The 25,731-nt window shown below is 34.3% G+C and overlaps 1 protein-coding gene across 3 annotated transcripts in view; it reads left to right on the top strand.

Annotated features, from left to right (window-relative positions):
• SPRED1 (sprouty related EVH1 domain containing 1) overlaps positions 1 to 25,731 on the top strand; it is a 111,552-nt gene that overhangs the window by 41,982 nt on the left and 43,839 nt on the right. For 2 of the 3 annotated variants that reach the window (XM_054565604.1, XM_054565603.1), the window contains exon 2: positions 5,802 to 5,976. In XM_054565604.1, the coding sequence (XP_054421579.1) occupies positions 5,802 to 5,976 (175 nt within the window). Of the gene's footprint in view, positions 1 to 5,763; positions 5,977 to 25,731 lie in introns of those variants that run through there. The other variant, XM_054565602.1, reaches the window with a different exon arrangement.

The raw sequence follows: 25,731 nt of genomic DNA, 5'->3' as shown, positions 1-25,731 counted from the left end.
GTCTCAGATGTTTCCTAAATGTGTGTACATTTCTAATTGCCGGTTGGTCATTTATAATGTAATAACTTTTTTAATTGAACATTCCTAAAACACTTCTCTTTCCTTTATTTTCCTCTTCTTTTCTCTCTCTTCCTGTCTTTGCCCACTCCAACTCCGGACTCCATGCTGACAGCAGTTTGATTCCAAGATATTAAGTTATACTTTTTTTTTTCTTTTACCTTTATGCCAGACAACCTGTTTATTATATCTTTTCTCATTTTCTCTAGTTTCCAATTTTTACATGGTTGCCTGGAAATACAGACTGGCTTCCTGTACAGATAGGTTTAGTATTGTGACAATGTAACTATATAAACACTTCTATTTATTAAGATACATAAAATCTGTTGTAACAACTTCTTAGTAATATCTCTGCCTACTGTCTCTCCATGTTTCAGATTTTTCTGTGCTTTCAAGCTGTGTAAATCTTTATTAAACACCTTCTTTTGGTAGGAAACATATTAAGGACATGATTGATATATATTGGCATATCATTATAATACTTTGCCAGTTTCTTTGTGAAGATATAATTGAGCACTACTTGAAGTAATGTTAAATATAGCAATGAAGTTTTAAAAAACTTGGGAGTTTTAAAGCATGAAAGGGTAAAAAGGTTTAGAAGTTGGGTTAAGCTTAGGAATAGGGTGGGGAAGTTTTCTGGTACAGGTTCATGCTAGACCAGAATGGGCCCTACATATGGGGGGGGGGGAAATTGTGGAGGTAGGTCTCTTAATTCAACAACACTATACAACAGCTATGAAGACCTGGTTTCTATGCCCCGGAAAACAGAATCATATGTAGCTGAGAAAGACCAAAGTAGATTTAACTTATGGACAATGGAAAAGGACTAGTGTGTGTTATAATTCAGTAAATACATAAATACTAGCTCTGCCTGAATAGATGATAGAGAGACTTTCTTACTTTCACAGAGAATAGAGTATTCTATTTGCTAAAGTGACTTCGAAAGAAAAAATATTTTCTTTCTCAATAGGATATAAATGGTTTAAAATAGATACATATGAGATCTTACAAAAGTCAACAGTACAAATCATAAAGGAAAAGATATACATTTGACCATGGCAAAATAAAAACTTAGTTCTTTAAAAGACAATATTGCCTGGCTGGTGTGGCTGCAAACCAAAGGGTCGCTGGTTCGATTCGCAGTCTGCGCACATACTTGAGTTGCTGGTCAGGACCCCAGTTCAGGGCACGCCAGAGGCAACCAACCACACATGGATATTTCTCTCACTTTCTTTCTCCCTCCCTTACCTCCTCTCTAAAAATAAATAAATAAATAAAATCTTTTTAAAAAAAGACAATATTAAAAAAATAAAGAAGCCACAGATTGGAACAAGGTATTTATAATTCACATTACTGGCAAAAATTAGTATCTATAATACAAAGAATTTATGCAGATCAATAGAATAAAGACAAACAACCCAGCTGAAAATTAGGGATCTTATAGAAAGAATGAAAATAGCAAAAAGGCTGATGGGTAGATATTATAGGCTTGGTAATAACAGAGCAGGAGGTTTCTACAAGGGATCAAAGAAACTAAAAAAAGGAGGCCATATATTTTTGTGTTTGGTCCTCTTTTTGCCTTAACTTCCTGAAATACCAGTTGGAAATTTTAGAAAATAAAGCTCACGGTTACTATTAAGAATTTTAGATAATTTAGAACTCTTACTATGTAGTTATACTTCGTCATCAAGTCCTTTGGCTCTTCTGCCAAAGTAGACCCAAATCAGTCCGTTCCTCTGTGTCCATTGTTATCACCTTAGTTCAGTCCAACATTACTTCTCACCTGGACTTCTTCATTAGTTGTTCAAGTCCCCTGTTGTGGGTGAAAGGATATATTTGATATAATTGTTCAAATAAGATCACAGATTAATAGTTGAGATACAATTTAGATTTTGAATAAAATAAAGGAAATCAAGCAACATTTTACAATACAAGCCTCTTCATTTCATTAGAATTAAAGCTAGGATGAAAAAGTGGTTGTTATGTAGTTCATTGTTAAAGTGAAGAATAGAGCTTTAGTTGGAAGTATTTTTTTAAATAATACTAAAGAATTAATAATTGTCAGATTTGACTTTTTAGATAAATCACTGGGAATAGCTGCCTTTCAAGTAAGTAGTTTAAAGAATCTCAAGTGAAATTTCTGAGTTTCTGGCAGTAAAGATATGTTGTCATAAATGGCTGTTGTGTGAGAGACCAACAGATTGCAAATATGATACCCAGAGGGTAAGAAATCCAATAGGTTTTTGAATTTTAATTCCGTGATGGTCAATATTATTATTACTTTCCAAATTTATTAGAATGGGCTTCTGTTGTTTACATGATCAAGAAAAAATTTTATTATTACTTTAAATAGAAGAATATGATTTGGTTTCTTACACTTAAGTCACTTCTGTCTAAGGAGGGAATGGTAAGTGCAGATTTTATAGTGCTTCAAGAAAGAGTATGACAAAGTTTGTAAGAGCTGCCAGTAGTCTTTGGTAATGGTTGCATGTTTTAGACAGAGTTACTGCTTTTATTTGGGAAAAGAGGACATTTGAAGGTGAGAAGGTTATGGTGTTTAAAACAGGTGAAAAATTAACCTTGCCAAGAATGAAGGTTTTGGCAAAAAAAGAAAAAAAAGGAAGGAAGAAAGGAAAAAAACATAACATGATATTGAACAACTCGAATCTTTTGGTAAGTATTCTAGTTTTAGGTCTTGAAGTTGAAAGCTGAGTTGTTGATGACCAGAACCCACTAAGAACCCACTAGAATAAGTTTCCCTGGGTTCTTAGGATGCATGTTATATTTATAGTAGAGGCCCTTGTTCCAAGCCCATCCCAGGGGGAGGATTCAAATTAGACATTTATGTCAATACAGCCTTTATGCACCCATACCTCTTCTGACCAGGTCTCTGAGTTGAAGACTGGTAAGAATTGGGCCCAAACAAGAATTAGAGCCTCTGAATAACTGACTACTAAAAAAAACCTTAGAATGGTCACCTGTAAAGCTAAAGACTTTTGGAGCTTTTATATAAAGAATTATTTTGACCCCGAAAATAGAGAATTATGGTTGACCATGTAAATTCGATTTTTCCCTATCTTTGAATGACCAGAATGACAGCTGTATCAGTTTAAAATTCTTTATGTAGTAATAATTAATACTTCTGTAGTGTTTATTATATGTCAGGCATTATTTATATTTATTCAAGGTGGGTTCTGTAATTGCTTGAGGACACACAGCTAGTAAGTTGTTGAGCCAGGCATCTAACTTACGAAAGTTTGACTTCAGAGTTTTGACTCAACCACAGCACAGTACAGCTTTAAAAGTATACAGCTCTCTGACAAGAGACTTGTTCCAGAGTATATAAGGAACTGAAAAAATTAGTGACAGAAGACAATATAATAAAAAAAAAATCAAAAGACTTCAAAAGAAGCCACACAAATAGCCAGTAAGCATATAAAAAGATGCTCAACATCATGAGTCATCAGGAAAATGAATATTAAAACAACAATAGATTATTACTCTATATTCACTACAGTGAATAAAACAAAAATCTGAAAACGTCCAATGTTGGTAAAAATATGGAGCAACTGAAATTGCCATATATTTTTAATGGGAATGTATAAGGGTGTAACCACTTTGGGAAACAGTTTAACTAGTAACCCATCACTTCTATTCCTAGGTAATTAAGAGAAATGAAAATATGTCTCTACAAAAAAGACTTGTATTAAAATGTTTAACAGCTTTATTCAAAGTAGTCAACAACTAGGATCAATCCAAGTGCCCATCAGTATAAGAACTAATAAATAAAATGTGATATAGTTATTCAGTGAGAGGACTACCCAGCAGTAAAAAGAGATGAACTACTAATACAACAATATAATCACTAAAAAAAAAAAGACGTCATAAAGTTTATGAGTGGTGATTTTATTTGATTCCATTATATGATGTCCTATAATAGAAAACACTAATGTATACAAGAATGGTGTGTGTGATATCAATGTAACGTAGTAGCCAAGGAGAGTGGATTGGAATGTACATGCATGAACATGACCAACTTCACTGTACTAATCAGTGGGGGCAATAGACGCCATTGAGTGAGCATATGTACCTTGTGGCCGGCACATTCAAAATGACTGAGCAGGTAGAACAGTGAATCTGCATAAAATTTTGCATTAAGCTTGAACATTCCTTCGCAAAAGCTCTTCAAATCATTCAGAAGCCTGCAGCTATAGGCAGCTGATGATTGGCAGCTTCATCATGACTGTGTGCCCGCTCATACATCACATTTCCTGCAGTTTTTTGGCAAGACATCAAATCACTCAGGTGATTCAGCCCCCTTACACCACATATTTGGTGCCCTGGGACTTCTGGCTTTTCCCAAAACTAAAATCACCTTTGAAAGGGAAGAGATTTCAGACCATCAGTGAGATTCAGGAAAATATGATGGGGCAGCTGATGGCGATTGGGAGAACTGTGTGAGGTCCCAAGGTGCCTACTTTGAAGGGGACCTAGGTATCATTGTCCAATGTACAATGTTTCTTGTATCTTGTATATTCTTCAATAAATGTCTCTATTTTTCCTATGACATGGCTGGGTACCTCCTGGACAGATCTCATATTTTAGAAATCAGAGCCATGGTTATCTGTTTGATGGGAAGGAGGCTTAAAGGACTTTTCTGGAGTCATGAAAATCTTCTATATCATGATTATCATGTTGGTTATACAGACATGTACATTTGTCAGAATTTGTTGAATTATATATTTAAGATCAATGTATGTAAAGTAAAAAGAAAGGAAAGGGGAGATTTCATACAGACACTACAAGAGAAATGACAGCTTTCAACCTAAGACTTAGAACGTACAGAGACACTAACTAGCATAGAACTGTTACATAGAACCTTAATTGATATTTATAATAACGGAGACAAGTTTAAGTTATACTCAATTTATTTTTCTAAGAAGTCAGCAAGGTGTACTACTTTTAGAAAGGATTTTGTCAGTAATTATTATATTATTAGAACTAAAATGGTTAGATGTCAGTTATCTAGAACATTAGTAGATGAAACACTTTATTAGGTTTTATGTAAAAAAAAGTTGCGATTAATATTGGCAAATGATTCTGAATGGAATTAGCATGTAGTCTTTTAAGAATAGAGTTGGCCAGAAAGAAGGTATGAAAGGTTTCTTTTGAAAAATTTGCTTGCTAAGGTACTGAAACAGAATGTTTGTCTATATATGATTTCTGTGATTTAGAGTCCCAGTTGTTAGAAGAAGTTAAAAATGTGGTGTCTGAGTTTCAGCATTTATTTATAATATATTCCAGAAATGTTAGACACTTAGAGGTGTCACTATTAAATGTACCAAAATACAACAAAAATTGTCCTGGTTATGTTGCAGCAGGTGAATATATACAGACAAGTTTGATGATGGCCTGTGTAATCTAACAGTGTTTGTCCCTGGGGTTTTTCTTAACTCATTGCCTGGCAGCTAAATGTGCTTGAACTAGTCAAATGATTGAAGTAAGAGTTCTGTAGCCTTTTAGTGTGAGGTTAGTCTTCAAAATAAAGGTTAAATTTTTAAGTTAGTTTGTGGTTTCTGACCTCTTTCAAGTAGGTTACTTTCTGTGAACTCTCATGAAAGTAATGAATATTGTAGTTACTACATATTAACTTACATGGTCTTTGGTTTCTCAAATAAGACTGACAGCTTGGTTGTTTATTTTTAAATGGAAAAACTAATTTATAATCTTTGCATCTATTTTAGTAATAGTTATGCACGAGTGCGAGCTGTGGTGATGACCCGGGATGACTCAAGTGGTGGATGGTTACCACTTGGAGGGAGTGGACTGAGCTGCGTCACTGTCTTCAAAGTCCCTCACCTGGAAGAGAATGGCTGTGCTGACTTTTTTATCCGTGGAGAGCGACTCAGGGACAAAATGGTAATTAATAATGCATTTATTGCTATAATTTTAAGATTCTGTAGAATGAATTACCTACTGAAAATTATGATTAGTGTACCATAATTTATGAGAATTATTTTTGCTCAGGATCAATGGTTGTGTTTCTTGAGCTCTTTTAATATTAAGCACAGTGAACTATGCCTGTTTTTTGTTGTTGTTTGTTTATTGGTTTTTTTGCAACTGGAAGTAACATTAATATACACGTGTTAGAAAGGAACTGTGTTTCTGGTTAGGTTTAATGGAAGAACATTCATGGATAGTGCCCCTAGTTATTAAACCAAATATACCCCGCCTCCCTTTCTCCCTTCTATCTCCTAGGTTGGAAGCCGGCAAGCCATAGTTCACAGGCCAAATCCAGACCAACTACCTGTTTTCATGTGGTCTGTTAGTTCAGAATGGTTTTAGCATTTTTAAATAATCAAAGTAGAGCAATAATTGTGTGACACTTGAAAATTATATGAAATCCAAATTTCAGTGTTTATGTATAAAATTCAATTAAGGAACCATAAATATTTGGTCCCTTAAACAGAAAAATTTTGCTAGGCCCACCCTAGACTTCCTGTTCTCAGGTTCTTTCTCTTCATTTCCTATTAATTTAATTATTCTAGCCTCATAAGACTGCCAGGTGGCCAACCTAGTTTTTCAATACTACTATCTTCCACCCAGAAGAATGTTTTCTTTCATGTATGTATTTTAAAATATGAATCTTAACTTTTGATAATGTTACATACTACTTTTTAATTATAGAATAATTAAAATAGTATAGAAATTAGTATATAATTAGTATAGAAAGCTTTCTCCTTCTCTGTTTCATTTGTGAACCAGAAAACAACTCTAACCATGTCTGAAAAGCTGAGTAATGTTAGTGTCATTCCTGCATCAAGCAAAAGGAAAACATATGCTTAGAAAAATAATGAGAATAAAGTGCCAAAAATTTCCAAGACCCTTGAAAATAACTATAATTCCTTTAAATATATACTTGTTCACTGGTTTGTGAGCTCATTTAGTATCTATGATGTTATTTCTATTGAAAATGTAGTTTAAATACCAAATAATTCATTCATATATGAACATTTTTAATAAATTTACTTTTAATTTTGGTTTTTGGTTTCTGGATAATTTTTACTATTGAATTATTTCAGTAATTTAACTTGTCTTGTTCAACTAACTTTTCTTGTGCCTGAGTGAAAGGGAGAGTTATCCTAAATCATCTTGGAAGTCTTCCAACTCGAATTTTTTGTGAGTTTATTATTAACTCCTAATAGTATATCTCAGTGAACCAGAATGTAGTTTTAGGATTGTAGAAAAGCCCTGTTGAATTTAGATGTGTACATAATAAATTTAACATGTCATCTCTAAAAGTTTAAACATTTAAAGGTGATTCTGGTTTTGGATAAGATGGTGGCTGACATCTGCTAATGCTAATTTAAAATAAAGCTTTGTAGACCTCTAAGAAAGTTTCTGGTGACTTGTTCTAGAGTATGATGCTTATCATCTGAGCTAATGGCAACTGGGAAATATTTGGGGGGAGAAGTAGATTTTAAAAACTGAGTAAATAGTGAAGATCTAAGCATATTTGCTATATTAAGGGACACTTCATGGTAATTCAATAAGGGACATAATCTATATAACTAGGAGTGTGGCTGGTCGAAGACAGCTCAGACTGATGTATTAGGTACTTGCTCATTGCAGCTTTGACGTACAACTAGTGAGAATAAACAGGATTCAGAAAGGACACAAATTATTCCCTATGACAGGACTTAAAAAGAGCCATTAGGTGTAGAATCATAAAAGACTAACAAGAAAATACATTTGTCTAATAGAAACACTGACCTAGGAATCAGAACACCTGTTGTTTCACCTATTTCTCCTTAAAGCTTATTATCTGTGTAAGAGGGTAATAAATATATCTCAGTGGAGACATAAAGGAAAAATTATTCAGTTGGAGGGTTGCCATAATTCATGTAGAGATTAGCTATATAGAAAAGCATTTTAGGTTATTAGAACTTGTATGATCAAAGACAATAATTCATGTTTATAAATTGAAAACATTGAGTCTTGTGGAATCTCAAGGCAAAGGGGACAGTGACACAGTGATATTGAAATATACAGACAAATCGCCCCCCTCTCCTGACCAAGATTACTCCAAGATACTTCTGAAGTAATACAGAATTGAAGTGTATATTCTTTTTAAATGCATTATAAATGCATTTTGAAATTCTTTATGTCCATTTCTATAGATATTTATATTGATTGGTTTTATTTTAATCCAGTTTTCTAAGTCGTAGGTTTTTGATTTATCTAAGAAAGAAATAATACTCTATGACTGTTGAGTCTATAAATTTACAAAGTTCTTCCAAAGTTGGTAGTTTTCTTTAAAATTCTTCTTAGTGAACCTTACATAGTGTGGCTCAGTGGATTGAATGTCGGCCTGCAATCCAAAGGGTCACTGGTTCAGTTGCCAGTCAGGGCACATGCCTGGGTTGTGGGCCAGGCCCCTAGTTGGGGGCACATGATAGGCAACCACATGCTGATGTTTCTCTCCCTCTCTTTCTCCAAAAAATAAAACCTTTTAAAAAATAAAATTATTCTTGGTGAATAAGCTGCATTTTAATAATATAAAAGATATTTGCTAAAAACTGTGTTCTTCACCTACTTTGCCTGTCAGTTATATCTTAGAATCTTCTACCTTAGATGAATTCTAGAAATGAAGTGGGATATCTGCCCCTCAAACCTCAAGAAAAACTTGTGCTCTTTAAGAAAGACTTGATAATTAGCACTTGTGTAGCTAATAAAAATATTGATAGTATTTTATTTATTGATTTGAGAAAGACATCAATTTTGTTGTTCCATTTATTTATGCATTCATTGGTTGATTCTTGAATGTGCCCTGGTGAGGGTGGGGATGGGTCAACCCCGCACCCTTGCCATATGGGGACATTGCTCTAACCAACTGAGCTACCTGGCCAGGGCTTAAAGAGTGTTTATAGGTTAGAATACTGGTAACAATAGTGAAGAAGAAAGATGGCTTTTATCAAGGGTGAAAAAAATGCGCTTTGGTAGAAGAGTTTTCCTGCCTTTGATTTGCAATTACTTGTACTAAAAACATGTCTTTTACACTTCCCAAAGGGTTATATTTACTTTTTTTTTTTTAAAGTAAGAAAGACAGCACACACAAAGAGCAGGCAGAATGAGGATTTTTTTCAGGAAGGCAGCATTGTGTGTAACTGGAGCAGTACTCATACATTTATTGGTTTGTTCATTCAGAGTAATTAGAAAGTATTTCCTGTGATGTTTACCTGTAACTTCCTTGTTTTTGTGATGCCTACAAAAGTAGTTTATTTTATAGGTTTCCTTTTTGATACTCTAAATTAGAGCTTCCCTAGGCTGTGTGTTATGAAAAATAGTAGCTGGAGCCTCTAGATTAGTTGCCTCTTAACCAGTAGCAACTCCTCTTTCCTGATTGCTTTATAAATGTTATTTTTTTTTAAGAGCCTGAGAAAATGTTGGAAAGTGCTGCTCTACATAGTTGCTTTTTCATATTTTATTGATGATTGAGAAGGAATTCAAAAGAAACACCAGGGTTTGGTGTTATATTCTAAGGTAACCAAAGTACTGCCCTTCTCCTAGACACTTGGACGGAATGGTCTTTCGTAAGAATAGAGTCTCAGAACCGCTTTTCTTGATCTGTATGAATTGTATCCTCCATTTCCTTCTAAATTTTTATAACCTTGATTTTTTCGCTTAATTCTTTAGTATGTTAGTGTTATCCTGGATCACATTTCTTAAATGCTAGTTAAAATTTAACTATCATATGTATAGGTTATTTTTTTTGTGGCTTTTTAGCTGAATTGTATGTGATACATAAATTTAAAACACTCTGCTTTAGGATCTTTTTAAGTAACAGAATTAACAGCCCATAATGACATTAAAATTTTGCTAAAGTATTTAGTAATAAAGAGTTTAAAATTACCATGCGGATCTAAATTAGGCATTCTTATATTTATGTAGTAGGCAATAAAATACTGTAAATTTACAAATTTAATTAAAACTATGCTGTTAAAAGCATGTTATGTCCTAAGAGATGACAAGAAATGGAATAGGCTACGTAGAAATACACAGTAGGACTCAGAACATTTGGATTACTTAAGATATTTTATGAAAACAAGAAAAAGGCACAATTCTGTGTTAGCAAAGTTATGAGATAGCTGTCATTTTAAACTTACAGTGACAAAGATAATAATGGATAAAAGTAAAATAATAAATAAATGTAAAAAAATGAAAAAAGAGAAAACACGAAACATTTCAAATTTAGGAAGTAGCCAAAGAGATTAATATAATGTTTTTTGGATTAATAAGTATAATTAGGTTGTAGATAAAAAAGTGGCTTATAAAAATAAATGTCCATAAGGTAATAGTTTTACTATTTAAATTGACATATCTGAAAAAGGGTGTTTCTTTCCAGTTGTTAGAACTTAAAACAAAATTAGAGTAATTGTTTTCTAGGAAGAAAATAGTTAAAATATAGGAGTAGTTTTATTAACAGTGACACTGACCCCCTCTCCACCATGAGAAACTTTAAAAGACCAGAGAAATACTTTCTGCCTTAGATTGGATTTTATAAAAGTACCATACAACAGTTTCCTGCTTAGCTTTTCCTACTGTGCTTCTGTGAATTATTGCATTGTAAGACCTCAGTCTTCCACTAAAAACCAATTTCATTACTTAATTTTTCGTTTAAAATTCAGCAGCTCTGTCTCTTGAAAGATGACTGGTTCCCCTATTTATCATAATATCACAGATGGAGAAAAGTGAGAGTAGAGATGGTATCAGTATTTTAACTGTGCTTTATTTACCTTACAGAGTGTTACCCTATCAACCATGTATATCCATATGTATACACACACAGACACACATACACATGCACGCACAGACACAGGCAAATCCTTTTATTGACACTGTACCATTCAGATCACCACTGTCTTAACTTTCATTTTCATCTACTGACCTTAGCTATTCCTTCCCATAGCCAACTTTTCCACATCTGAACCTCATCATTATTTTGGCTACTTTGCTCTGCACAGTCCTGACCTTTTGGTCTTCATTTCAGCAGGCTGCTTTCCTGGATCTGGTTGTTATCCAGAACTGTTCCATTTGAGAAATTTTACAATTTCCTGTCATTTCTTTTTTATTCCCCTTCTCTTGCTCTACAGTTTCATGCTTACTCTCTTACTTTGTGCCTCTGATTTTATCCCAATTTTACTAGATTCTTCTGGCTTGAGTATTTTTTATTATTCTCTTTTTAAATCCAGTCTAATTTTTTTTTGTTCAGTCATTTAAACTATTTCTTCATGTTTCAGTAGACAGTATGTTGCTGAGTTTTTACTTTATTTTACACTAAAGTTTCATTGAATTCTCCATTATTAAAAGAGAATATCCCTTTTTATTTATTATTAGTATTTCTATTCCTCACCCAAGGATGTGCTTACTGATTTTAGAGAGAAGGCAAAGGAGAGAGAAAGGGGGAGGAAGAGAAACAATTGGTTGCCTCTTGTGTGTGCCTGACAAGGGACTGAACCCGCAACCTGGGTATCTGCCCTGAATGGAAACGAACCCACAACCTTTTTGCTTTACAGGATTTTGCTGCAACCAACTGAACCACACTGGCCAGGGCAAGAATGCTCCCTTTTTAACGACAAGTCTTTCCTGCAACAAATACACATTGAGAAGCTACTGTGTGTTTGACACTGTTCAAAGGGCTGGGAATAGCTAAGTGAACAATGACAGAAACTCTAGTTTTTAAGGTAATATACATTCTGGTGAGGGACAAAGGAATATTACAATAAATAATTAAGGTGAATAACATGCTAGTCAATTCTAAGTGATAAAGGGAAAAACAAATCAGAAGTAAAGGGGAAAGAAGAATAGGTAGTTTTTTTGTGGGGAGGAACTTTTATAATTGGGCCTTTATTTCCTTTGTCTTGAATTTGTCTACCTATTTCCAAAGACAGGCATTTCCACGATGTTGCCTTACTTAGTTACTGTTTACCAAAAGCAAGCATTGATATGATGGAAAGGCCCTCCCTACTTTTATATTAACTAAATAACTATAGACAGTATATTAAAAGTTTATGTAGAGTAGTGAATGTAGACAGAGATTGCTAGTCCTAGGAAACAACAGTGGCAGGAACAATTTCATTTTTGTTGACACAGGTAAGTCATAGGCAGAAAACTAGGAGAATTGAGTTAGAGAAAGCACCTTGGGCAGATCAGTTTTGCTGTGAGGATTTAGAATTGGAAGAAATGCTAATGTGATAATCACAACAAAAACATTCATCTAATCCAAAATTACCTACTCATTTTAGGGTCAGTCCATTGAAAAGATGATAGATAAATCGTACTATTAATGAATTTTTTTATATAACCATAAACTCTGTGACTTTCTTTTGGCTGTTGTTTTTTTCAAGAGTTGACTCTTTAGTATTTCCAGTATTCCCGGAAGAGGGAAAAAACCTCCTGCCTGTTAGCATATCCATTATCTTTCTTTGGAGTCATGTGGTAGCTGTTTCCTTGAAAATGAAGATTTGTCATATTCCCATATTACCTTCTAGTTGCTTTTATTTCTTTTTTTCCCCAGAAAACTTCAGTTTAACACTTAATTTCCTTCAGGCCTCTTTACAGTATATACTAAACTTCCGCTTTATTATTCAGTTGGCTTGCTTTAATGTCATTCCATTCTTTAGTTACTGATTTATACTGCTTGATCTGGTCTGTCAGGTTCATCAGGATTATTTTGGCTTCATCTTTCTCCTTTATACTTTATTGTGATACATTTCACATTTCTTCCATTACATTTCATCTGCCATTAAATTGTTATAATAGTTAATAGCTTCCCTAACAGCTACATTAAAATTCAAACTTTTAATCTCACTTTCTAGCCTTCTAAATATTTCATTATTACTTTTGCCCCTTTAGAATCTAAATTATCAAGTGAATGTAGCATGCTTTTAATTGGTTGATTGCTGCTATTCTTTTAATCAACAGCTGTTTAAGTGCCTTCAGTTATTGTATTAGTTTGCTGGGACTGCCATAAAAGATACCATAGACTGGTTGGCTGAAACAACAGAAATTTTTTTTCTTACACTTCTGGAGCCTGGGAAGTCTAAGATCTGGATGCTAATTGATGTGGTTGCTGGTGAGAGCTCTTTCTAAATTTCAGAAGGATGCAGTTCAATCCCTACCACTTCCTATTTAATTTCACTTTTTTGTCTATTGATTCTTATGTAAATATTATACTTTTAAATATAGTTTTAGGTAGCGTTTAATATCTGCTAATACTAATTTTCCCCTCATGAGACTTTACCCTCTTTTTTGGATATGTTTCTGTGGCTGTAGTATATGATTTTTTGGTATCTTTTAAAGACATTCGTGCAGCTCATCTTCTTTATGTATAGTAGCTAGCCAGTGGTAATGTTGGCTTTGTGTGTGTATGTGTGCGCATGTGAATTTAATGGTATTTCTAGTTGCAGAAAAGTATGATGTTAGCTGTTGTTTTGAGATGCCATTTATCATAATAAGGAAGTATCCTGGTATCACTTATGTTTCTCCCATCAGAATTTGATACTAATTTTTCTGAAATTTGGTGTTGCAGATATTCCATAGACTTTTTAAATTGATCTTTTTGAGATAGTTATAGATAATTAATTGAGATAATATAGATAGATAATTGAGATAATTAATTGTTCTTGTAAGGAATAATGTAAAGAGACCCTGTTTACCTTTTACCCAGTTTTCCCAATGGTAACATTTTGCAAACTAGTGTATCACAACCAGAATAAATAGTCACATGTACACAACCCACTATACTCAGATTTTCCCAGTTTATTTGGGTGTGTTTAGGTCTATATAGTTTTATCACATGTATCCACTACTATAGCTAAAATACAGAGTAGTTCAATAACCATAAGAATCCTTTCTCCTATTACTTACTCTTTTATAAACACACCTACCTGCTTCTCACCTGTTCTCCATTTCTATAATTTTGTCATTTCAAAATGTTATATAATTGGAATCAGAAATTTGTAACTTCAGGATTGTTTTCTTTTTCATTCAGCATAGTTCCTTGAGGGTTTATCCAGGTTGTCGAGTATATCAATAGTTCTTTTTTATTGTTGACTAGTATTCTTTAACAACTGTGTACCAAAGTTTAACCCCATTGACTCACTGAAGGAAAACGTAGGCTGCTTACAGTTTGGGACTATTCCAAATGTAACCTCTATGAACATTCAATACAAGTTTTTCTATAAACATAGTTTTATTTCTCCAAGATAAATGACCAAAATGTAATTGTTGGGCTGTGCGGTACTTACATATTTAGTTTTGTAAGAAACTGCCAAACTTTTCTCTGGAGTGACTATACCATATTATATTTCCATAAGCAGTGTATCTAATCCAGTTTCTAGGCATTCTAACTGGCATTTTGTGTAGTCACTATTTTTAATTTTAATCATTCTGAGAGGTGTGTGATGATAGCGCATTGTGTTTTTAATTTGCATTTCCCTAATGGCTAATCATGTGTTTGTGTGTACCTTCTTTGGTGAAATACCTGTTAATGTCCTTTGCCATTTTTCTCATTGGATTGCTTTTTGGTTTTCCTCCTCTTCAGTTTTGAGGATTTTTTATACATTCTCGTCGATAGTAGTTGGGATATGTGGTTTACAAGTGTTTTCTCCCAATCTTTTTATCTCCTTCACAGGTTTTGTGAAACAAGGTTTTTAATTTTAGTGAAGTTCAATTTATCAATTTTGCCTTTCATGGTTCATGATTTTGGTGTCAAATCTAAGAAACCTTTGCCTAGCCCTGGGTCCTGAAGATGCATCCTATGTATTTTTCCTAAAAGTTGTATAGTTGTTAATTTTATATAAGGAATAATAGCTATGTTAAGGTTAATTTCTTTTGCCTGTGAATGTCAAATTTTTCCAGCACCATTTGTTGATAAGATTGCTCTTCTCCATTAAATTACTTTTGTACTCTTGTTAAAAATCAGTTGAGCATTTTGTATATGTTCTCCATTTTGTTTAACTGTTCTATTTGTCTATTTCTCTAAAGGTATGACACACTGTATTATTGTAGCAATAGTGTAAGCCCTACTACTGGGTAGAGTGATGTCTCTATTCTTATTTCTCAGGATCATTTTAGCTATTCTGGGGTCTGTGCTTTCCACATAAATTTTAGAATAATCTTGCCCATGTCTATAAAAGTCCTTACTGAGATTTTGATAGGAGTTGTGTTAAACCTATGGGTCAGTTTGGGAGAGAATTGATATCTTTACTGTGTTGAATCTTCCAGTCTATGAATACAATGTCTGTAGCTAGATTTTTGTATTCTCTTTTTCCCCTTTGAATTCTTCTATTAGCATTTTGTGATTTTCAGCAGATGGATTCCATATACATTTAGTTAGGTGTATACCTCAGTGTTTCATTTTTCCTGGAGCAGTTGTAACAGTAGTATGTTTATAATTTTGGTTAGTGCATGCTCATTGTATGTGTATGGAAATGAATTAATTTTTGTTTATCCTGTTTCCTTGCTGAACTACATGTTTTGGGGTTTGTTTTTTTTCTTTGTTAGATTCCCTGTGGTTGTTTAACATAGACATGTCATTACAAATATGAACAGTTTTGTTTCTTCCTTTTCAATCTGTATGCCTTTTATTTCTTTTTATTTATTTATTTATTTTTATTTTTTTGCAGTGGCTAGAACTTCCAGTTCTACATTGAGCCAGAATTGTAATAGTGGACATCCTTGCCTTGGTCGGATGTTAGTGGAAACACATTCAGTCTTTTACCTTAGAGTATGATTTTGGCTATAGGGTTCTTAAAATGTAACCTTTTTGGAATTGAAATAATTCCTCTTTATTCCTAAATTGCTGATAATTTTTATTATGAATTGGTCAGATGCTTTTTCTTTGTTAACAGAATTTCATTAGCTTGGTGACATGATAGATTACATTGATTGTTTTGTTTTGTTTTTTAATGTTGACCCAGCATTGTGTACCTGGCTAAGTCCTACTTGGTCATGGTATATAATCTTTTCATATGTTACTGGATTTGACTTGCTGCTATTTTGATGAGGAATTTTGTATTTAAGTTCATGAGAGATACTGATCTATAGTTTTCTTCTTTGCTACTGTATTTGTCAGCTGTTGGTATCAGGTATTACTAGTTTTCATAAAATCAACTGGGAACTGTTCCCTCCTCTTCTGTATTCTGAAAGAGATTATGTAAAATTGTTGTTAGGCCCTCTATAAGTATTTGGTCAGATTCTCCAGTGAAACCCTCTCAGTGTAGAAAGTTCTCTTCTTGAGAACTTTTAAACTAAAAATTCAATTTCTTTTTACAGTTGTAGGGACATTCAGGTTAACATTTTTCTTTTGATAATACTTAATAATTTGATAATATTTTTGTTAGAGATTTATCGATTTCATTGTTTTTTAAACTAGCTTCTTGTTTCATTGATTATTTTTCCCGTTCATTTTCAATTTTATTTCTGGTTTTCACTCATTTGTTTCCTGCTTGTTTTGGCGGTGGTGGTATTTCTCTTCCTCCTCCTCCTCCTCCTCCTCCTCCTCTTCCTCCTCCCCCCTCCCCCTCCCCTCCTCCTCCTCCTGCCTCCTCCTTCCTCCTCCTCCTTCCTCTTCTTTCTTCCTCCTCCCCCTCCTCCTTCCTCCTCCTCCTTCTCCTCCTCCTTCCTCCTCCTTCTTCTTCCTCTTCCTTCCTCCTCCTTCCTCCTCCTCCTCCTCCTCCTCCTTCTTCCTTCTTCTTCCCCTCCTTCTCCTCCGCCCCCTCCACCCCTTGCACCTCCTCCCCCCCTTCTCCTTTTTTCTAATTTCTTAAGGTAGAAACTTTAGTTATTGGTTTAAGACCTTTCTTCATTTCAACCTCCACAGCCTTTTTAAACTTCATTAAATTATTTAAAATTTTTTATCTTTTTTGCTCTATTCACAGGCTGAAAATCTCCAACTATCATTATGTCTTTGGGTATTCTTGAGTTTCTAAATAATTTTTGTGTCATAGATATTGCTGTATAAATTGATAAATAGAGGTTCACAGCTGTGAAATCATTAATTCATTGAGATTGATTCCATCAGAATTGTGTGGACCCTTTTCCAGATTATGAAACCCAGTGGAGGGAGAAGAGAATTGTTTAAGCTTAGGGTTTTTTTTTTCTGGCAATTTAGAGATCTTATAGGTTATGGGAACTTGGGAAAAAGCCAAATAAAGAAGCAAGAAATATTACCTGTGCCCAAGCATTTCATATCATTCTTAAGTGTCGCAACCAAGAATTAAGAGTGGTGTCCTCATTATTGTGACAGTTCCCGCCTCTTCTTGCTGTTAGTAATCTCCACAGTTCTCCCAGGGGAGTGACCTTCTAGGTTATGGCCCTCAGTGGTTGACCTGTTTCTTAGAGGTGCTGATGGAATCCACTGTATCTGACCTCCCATTCCTTCCTCCCTTTTCATTCTCACTTTCTACTGATGGAGGTTCTTTAATGGTTACAGGCCTCTAATGGTTTTCTATTTTCTTTTCAGTCAGTTTTGTTGTTACTTTTTTTCCTAGGAAATTGATCATTTCACTTAGTTTTTCAAATTTGGGGACATAAAACCCTTACATTGTATTTATTATTTTCTAAGTGTTTTGCTATGCCTTCAGTTTTGTCCCCATTTTCATTTCAAATACTGTTTATTTGTACTTTGTGCCTTTCTTTGTCCATTTCCCTAGTCTGGGCGAAGAGTGACCTTTCAGCAAAAATAGTACAAGAACTCCTATGTCTTCGTTACCCAAATTCACCAATTTTTAACATTTTGCCACATTGGTTTAATAATTCTCTCTCTCCCCTGGTATGCTCACACATCACACATCTCACACACACACACACATTTTTGAACTAATTGAAGTCACATATATCCCGCCTTCTATTCCTTATTACTTCAGTGGATTTTTCCTAAGAACAAGAATATTTTCTTACACAATCACAGTATAATTATTTTATTTAGGAAATTTAATATAAATACAGTACTTTAATGTAGATTCCATATTCCAGTTTTATAACTGTCCAAATAATACTCTTACAACATTTTTGTTCCTTCAGTACAAAATCATGTGACATTTAGCTGTCATGTATCTCTATTCTCCTTTAATCCAGAGCAGTTCCTTTGTAATTTAGGGACATTTAAAGTCTTTTTTTTCAGACCAGAGGGCTTATTCGCGACCTCCCGTGCTCATCTGACACGCGAGCTTCGCGGCACTGGTCAGTTTAGAGTCTTCTATTGTGTGTTTTCCCCGCTTTTGGCTCTTTGGGTGCGTTGCTTGCCCTCGCCAAATGGGGACTATGGAAATGGGAGGAAATCAGCTCTCCGGTTAATCCTGTTTCTGGTCTCTCCTCCAGGGACTCTGGGCAGCTCTACTTATTTTGTGGGCTGCTCCGCAATCGCGGCGGGTAGGTCAATTTATGCCTGCCCTTGCCCCTCTGTGCAATCCCTCGCAGGCCGTATGGGTGCCAGTCTGTGTGAGGCCTTGCCGGCAGGTGCAAGCGTTCGCCAGCCCGGGTGGGTCACACACACGCTCGCCAACCCTCGCCAGTCACTCGGCGCAAGTGTGCGCGCCTGCTCTGGGTGTTTTGGGGGTGTCTATGTTTGCTTTTCGGCTTTTGGCTCTTTGTGGGTGTGGCCTCTTCCCGCGCAATGGAGACTTCGGCAAGGAGAAGGAGTCAGGACTCCCCGGTTCCTCCTCCCGTTCTTTCCCCAATGCCTCCGTTTCTAGTCTCCCCTCAGGGGCCTCTGGGCAGTTCTGTGACCCCTTCGGCTGAGGATCCAACCCCTGTGCGGACTGCGTTTCAATCGCAGGCAGTCTGGTTCATGCGCGCCCCGCTTCTGCCTCTTTGGGGTCGCGCCTTTCCAGCCCACAATGGAGACTACCGAAAGGGGAGGGAGTCGGGACTCCCCGGTTCCTCCTCCCGTTCTTTCCCCAACGCCACTGTCTCCAGTCTCTCCTCAAGGCTCTCCCAGACAGTCTGCACTCAGCCCCGCAGGTCACAGGCGCACAAGCTGTGTGCGGAGCGCACAAAAGGCAGGTTAATTGATTCCCTTATGCCTGAGCGAGATGGTAGCTGCAGAGTGGGAAGTGCGTTATCACCCGGGCTCCACCGGCCGCAGAGTCAGTTCTCTTCACAAAATTTTCCTCACCAGTTAAAGTCTTTTTTTTTATGACATAGACATATTTAGAGGATACTGACATCTTTTCTTCCCTATTATGTTAGAAATATGCCATTGTTTCTCTTTTAAAACTTTCTAAAATTCCACTTAACTCAGAACACTATTAAATATAAAATTTTATTTATAATTATTAAAATATGTATTTAGTAATGTAACTTTATATTTCATAGGATGCTCTGGTGTCCTTCAAAAAGGATAGTTTTTATATTGCCTAGAAGACTAAAGTTCATGAGGCAACTATTTGAGATACCAGTTATTTTTTTGTTATCACATAATTTGAATTTGAAATTTTTATTTCAAAAATGAAATGATATTTCCTGGGATTAAAATGTATTTCATAAAGTTACTACCAAAATTGTTTAGGTTTGGTTACCAACTATATTTTTTTTTAGATAATACTATTTGTAAACATATAATTACCTACTTGTAAGGTAGCAACTATAATAATGTACACAATTTGAAAGTACATATAATTTTACTCTGCTCTCACAAATTATTCTTGTTAGTGAAACAAAAATGCATTTATACCCATTTTTGGCTTGCTCTATTTTAAGTGCTTGTGGAAAACAAGTGTAGTAATTTTATGATAAGGGTTTTGCTCTATATTTCCCAAAATAATGTATCTTTAGAAGTTTTAGTTATTTGGTTACCTTGGTGTTGCCTCCCCCCAACCGTCCCCGGCCTCCTCCCCCTCCGCCCCCCCGCAATAAAACACCCTAGAATTTCTTTTAGAAGAAGGAAAAATATTGGGAGATTGAAGTGTTTTTACTGCTTTTAGAATCCATTAACTTAAGCTCCTTAGAATCTATTCACAACCTCTTTGAGATCCTAAGTACCTTTATCATTCAAACTCTTTCCCCTCCCATTGTCTAAAAAGGTCTCCCCTCATAGATAATGACCTTCCAGCCTCTCACAGTGACTGTTCTACTATGGGCTAGTGAGACCACCTAGAGACCAACCTTGTAATAGTTATTGAAGGTTTGTTACATGTCAGGCAGATTAGAGTACTCTGTATTACTTCTTTTAATTCTTAAAAGTCAGATGGATAATGAGTGGTGGAAACTGTATAGGACCTAGCTGATCTTAGCTGCAAAGCCCATAAACTTAATAAGTTACTATTCTAAATTCCTCTTACACAGCACTAACATTTTGGGAGGGGGAAGAGGAGTGTAATATTCCTAGTTCCTGTACCTTCTATTATTCATACTTTAAATCAATTTATTTTTTACACTTTTCACTGAGGTAAACATCCATTTTCAGTAGCCACCTTTCTTCATCCCCCTTTCTCTTTGAACTCCTAGCTTGGTACTTTAGGGAAAGCACTTCTTCTCCCTCTCTCCTTTCATCTCTATCAGATTTTTAATATATTTATGCTAATATTCAATTCACTTTTCTTAAATATAGACTTCACCTGTTCAGGTGTATTTTTTTCATAATTAACATCTATTTAACCTTACCAAGGGGGGGGAATTTATTTTTGTTACTAGTAGATTGAAAGACTTGAAGACGTCATTAAAATATTCATGGTTCCAAAAGTATTTATCTAGTAAGAGAAGTATTTAGGCTTGTATGTCTTAACCAACTTAGATTTGTTTAGATTTGTATTGAAATTCAAAACTGTTCTATCAAATACTCCTACCTAGCTGTAGTTTTTCCTCCTTCATTATTATAGTCACCTTCCAAAGGCTGGCTCCAGCCAGTCTATTTGCAGCAATTATATTCTACTCAAATCTGGTCATGTCTCTTAGGATGTCAGAATCTGGAAAAAAAATTTTTTTTGATGCAGTCATTATTAACATTTAAGTGCATTTGAATGTTACTGCTTTTTTTTCTAGTTTTAAAATCCATCATACATTATTTTTCTTTAGTTTATAATAAATAATACTTCATTTCTAATCCCAACACACTGGTAGGTGATCAAAAGTTTAGAAAGATCTAATATTGTCCTGATTATAAAACGTGACTCTCTTATTCTCATTTGTTAACAAGCCACATTCTTAATCGATCTTAAAGGTTATTGATGTCAAATTATTTGGGCAACATAAATTCTTTCATAGTTATTTTTTATTCAGTCTTATATTAAACATTCACTGTACAATTGTTGTTTCCACTGTGGATATCTTTATATTAATTCAATATAAAATGTCTTTTTTGGGTAGAAATTAGGGCAGGGCCACCGATCCTTTAATTTATCTTTACTCTGTAACTTACAAATGTTATTCATTGTTAACCATGGAGGTTTGATGAAATTTATGTATTTCCAGAACTCTATAACCCTAGAAATGTGTTTCATTTAACAACTGTGTACAGAATATTTTTCAGATTGTATTCGTAATGACTATGGCATTTGTCTTTAGGATAGTCTTAACAGAATTTAGAATGATTTCTTTTGTATCAGATACATGTAAAGAAGCTCTAAGAGTAAGTGTAGATCATGTATTCTGGAAGAGTTGTAACTGCTTCAGGCCTGTCTATACCTTTTCTGTGTTGGTAATTAATAGATATAACTCCTTGTTGGCCAGAAACAGTTTACCTGGTTACCTGTTTTTCCTGCAGAGTAAATAAATCACCTGCTAATGTTATTGGCTGATAATAATTGCTTGGCAAAAATGTAACTGCCATTTTCTACAGTTTGGTTACTAATTTATATGCCAGTCACGAATATGGTAAAAATTGAACTCTGCTTTCTGTATGCCTATTATTAATATTACTGTTACCTTAACATACATTATGAATATAGTGAATATTGCAGTGGATTAAAGTCTCAGAATACATTGTTTTGGTATAGTTTAGGGGCAATGGAAGTAGGAAGGCAGCAGAATGCACTAATTTTTAAGAATCCTTCCAGCCCCTAAAACTTTTTTGTTTTTTAGGAAGGCAGATGTTGTATTGATCACATGATGGGTAAAATTCTTTTGAAGGCCTTTTTCTACCTATTCTTTTTAATATAATTTTGGTTACATCATTGATTTTTCTTTTTTCTTTTTCTTTTTCTTTTTTTTACTTTGAAGACATTTTTTGTTACTTAAAGTGTGCTGTATGTTGTCTTTAATGTGATGAGAGTGCATTTATTTTTTAATGCTACTTAAAGTTAGAACCAAAACAATTTTCTAATCTGTTATGTGACCTAGATGAGAAATTGTTATACTTTGGACATTTGGAAATTGTTAGGCTTTGAGATTACGTAAGACTTGAGTGATACAGAATGTTTTAGGAAGGATTTGAGTATTTTTAAAATTATGTATGGTGGATGGTTGTGTCAATAGATTATCTGCTTTTTTTTAATCTCATTGCCTGTTCCTAAATTCTGAATGGTTACTACCATAGTAGCATTTTCCTATGGAATAACTATTTTTATGCTACATTAAATATATAACATGAACAGTACAATATTTTTGTTTCCTAATATTTTAAAGATAAAAGTTAATACAGATTAACATCTAGTTTATAATTAGTTGGTATGCTTTTTTTCTACAAGTTGATATGGCGTTTGATCTCAGTATTTTCATGACATTTAGGAGTAACACATTCTTGCATAGGTATTTGTGCGAATCAAAGAGCTAGTTCATTGTCCTTCCCATTTCCTCAGTGTATTTTAAAGCTCTTTTTTTTAAAGTCATTTTTCATGTATTTTGGGAGTCTCTAAAAACTGGATGCTGTTTGTAAACAAGTGGTAGAGATGAGTGTAGATCATGTTGAAATTTTATTTGTCTGAAAGAAAATAGTTGGAAAACAACTTTGGAAAGTTTAAAATGGGTTAATTCAGCAATATTTTCGTGTCTTAGAAGTTAATTTAGTGATATTTTTATGTAATAGTTATAAGACTATAATCACTTTTTTAAAATGTCTTCTTTTTTAAGTTTTGATTTAGCATTGTTTTCTAAAATATTTATTGCTTTCTCTTTATGAATACAGTAAAAATGTTGCAGTAATCCATACACCAATTTTAACATCTTTAATTCCAGAATTTAATTTTTTAATGAATTTTGTTAGTTATATTACAAAATCATTGTTGTAACAAATAGTTAATCTCTACAAATGCCCTAACAAAGTCCTAACACATAAAAAGTCCTAATAAGTGTGAATTCTTTTGTTATACAAGTAGAATCATCAAAGTATAGAAAAGAAAACTGAGGCAATTTCATTATGTTGTCTCTAACAGGTAAGTCATAATCTAGTCACGTTCTTGGATATTTCAGAATTAAGACTTATTATAAAAAATCATTAATTCAGTGATAAGTTGGTAAAGGTTTAACAATCAGCACTCCAGGGCGGGGGAGGAAAAGGCAGTGGTTTATAGCATTTACATACTCCTACCGTGGCTGATTTTAATCAATATGACATAACTGCATATGGAGTTGGGAAGAAGCAAGCAGTAGTATACCATTCTTTTTCTTTTGTTACTTGTGCCTTTGGCATCATACCCAAGAAATTATTGCCAAATCCGGTGTCCTGAAGCTTTTGTCCTATGTTTTCTTCTAAGAGTTTTATTCTTTAATTCTTATTTAGGCCCTTGATCCATTTGAGTTAATTTTTGTATATGGTTTAAGTATGAGTCCAGCTTCATTCTTTTGCATGCGAATATCCAGTTTTCCTAGTACCATTTGTTGAAAAGACTGACCTGGAGAACATTATGCTAAGTGAAATAAGCCAGTCAGAAGAAGACAAATACCCTATGATTTCACTCATACGTGAATCTAATGAACAAACTGAACTAACAAGCAAAATAGACTCATAGAAAAAGGGCAGGCTGACAGCTGGGAGGGAGGATTGGGGGTGGAGATATCAAGCTAAAAACAAAAGGGACTCATGGACATGGACAAGTGTGGTGATTTTGGGGGGTGGTGAGGGGTAGGCGAAGTTGGAAGAGTATATAAGGAGGATAGATGGTGATGGGGAAAAGTACAATAAAAATGAACTCTTTAAGAAAAGAGAGACTGCTCTTTACCCCATTGAGTAGTCTTGACATTGTTGTCAGATATGTTGAGATATTTTCCTTCTAGTCATAGTTCGTTTGTTGAGTGTTTTTATTATGAAAAGATTTTGAATTTTGTCAAATGCCTTTCCTGCATTAGTTGAGATGATACGTGTTTTTTTCATTCATCCTGTGCATGTGGCATATTGATTATATGTGCCTATATGTGCCACATGTTATGTTGAACAGTCTTTGGATTCAAGGAATAAATCCCATTTGTATATAATCCTTTTAATATGCTGCTCAATTTGGCTTGCTAGCATTCTTTGAGGATTTTTCCATCAGTGTTCAGAAGGGATATTGAGTTACAGTTTTCTTGTGTCTTTGTCTAACTTTGGTATCAGGGTAATCCTGGCCTCACAGAATGACTTTGGAATTGTTGCCTTCTCTTCAGTTTTTCCAGAAAATTTGAGAGTGTTGGTATTAGTTCATCAAATGTTTAGTATAATTTACCAATGAAGCCATCAGTTTTCAGGGTTTTTCTTTATTGAGAGACTTTTGACTACTGGTCAGTGTCTAATAGTTATAGGTCTACCGAGATTTTTAAATTTATTTCTGACTAAGGCTTGATCTGTTTTGTTTCTGGTAATTTGTACATTTCATCGAGGTTATCCAATTTGTTGCCATACAATTGTTCATAGTACTCTTATAATACAGTTTATTTCTGTAGAATCAATAGTGATGCTTACACTTTTATTTCTGATTTTTTTTTTCATAATTTACGTCTTTTCTCTTGGCTACATGTAACTAAAGGTTTGCCTGTTTTTTTATGCTTTTCTCATAGAACCAACTTTTGGCTTCACTGATTTTTCTCTGTTTTTCTGTTCTCTCTTTTATCTCTACTGTTGTCTTTGTTTCCTTTTTCGGCTAGGTTTGGGTTTAGGTTTTATTTTTTTTTCTAGTTACTTAAGGTGTAAAATTATATTATTGATTTGAGATTTTTCTTTTTTTTTTAAGGTGTTTATAGCTATACTTTATTAGGACAGCATACCATAAGTTTGGGTATGCTCTGTTTTTGTTTTCATTCTCTAGGTGTTTCTAATGTCCCTTGTGATCTCTTCTTTGGCCAGGTGGTTGTTTAAAAGTGTGAGGTTTAATTTCCAAAATTAAACAGCACAGTTATGAATTTTCCACTTTTCCTTTTGTTATTGATTTCTGAATTCATCTCTTTGTGGCCAAAGATACTTCATGTAATACCTGTTTTTTAAAATATATTGAGATTTAATTTGTGGCCTAACATATGACCTGTCCTGAAAAATGATCCATGTGCTCTTCAGAAGAGTATATATTCTTACATTTAAATGTTGCCAGGTAGGGTATTCTTTATCTGTCTCTGTTGGTTTCTTGTGCTAAGTCCTCAATTTCCTTACTTCTGGTTGTTCTGTTGATTATTGTGAGTGGGGTATTGCAGTTTCCAGTTACTATCTTAGAACTGTCTATTTCTCTTTTCAGTTACACTGATTTTTGCTTCAGGTGTTTTGATGATATA

The sequence above is a fragment of the Pteronotus mesoamericanus genome, unplaced genomic scaffold (genome assembly GCF_021234165.1).
Source record: "Pteronotus mesoamericanus isolate MK-2021 breed Mesoamerican mustached bat unplaced genomic scaffold, CSHL_Meso_final contig_164, whole genome shotgun sequence".
NCBI classification, from domain to species: domain Eukaryota; kingdom Metazoa; phylum Chordata; class Mammalia; order Chiroptera; family Mormoopidae; genus Pteronotus; species Pteronotus mesoamericanus.
This window is presented reverse-complemented; position numbering and strand designations above follow the sequence as displayed.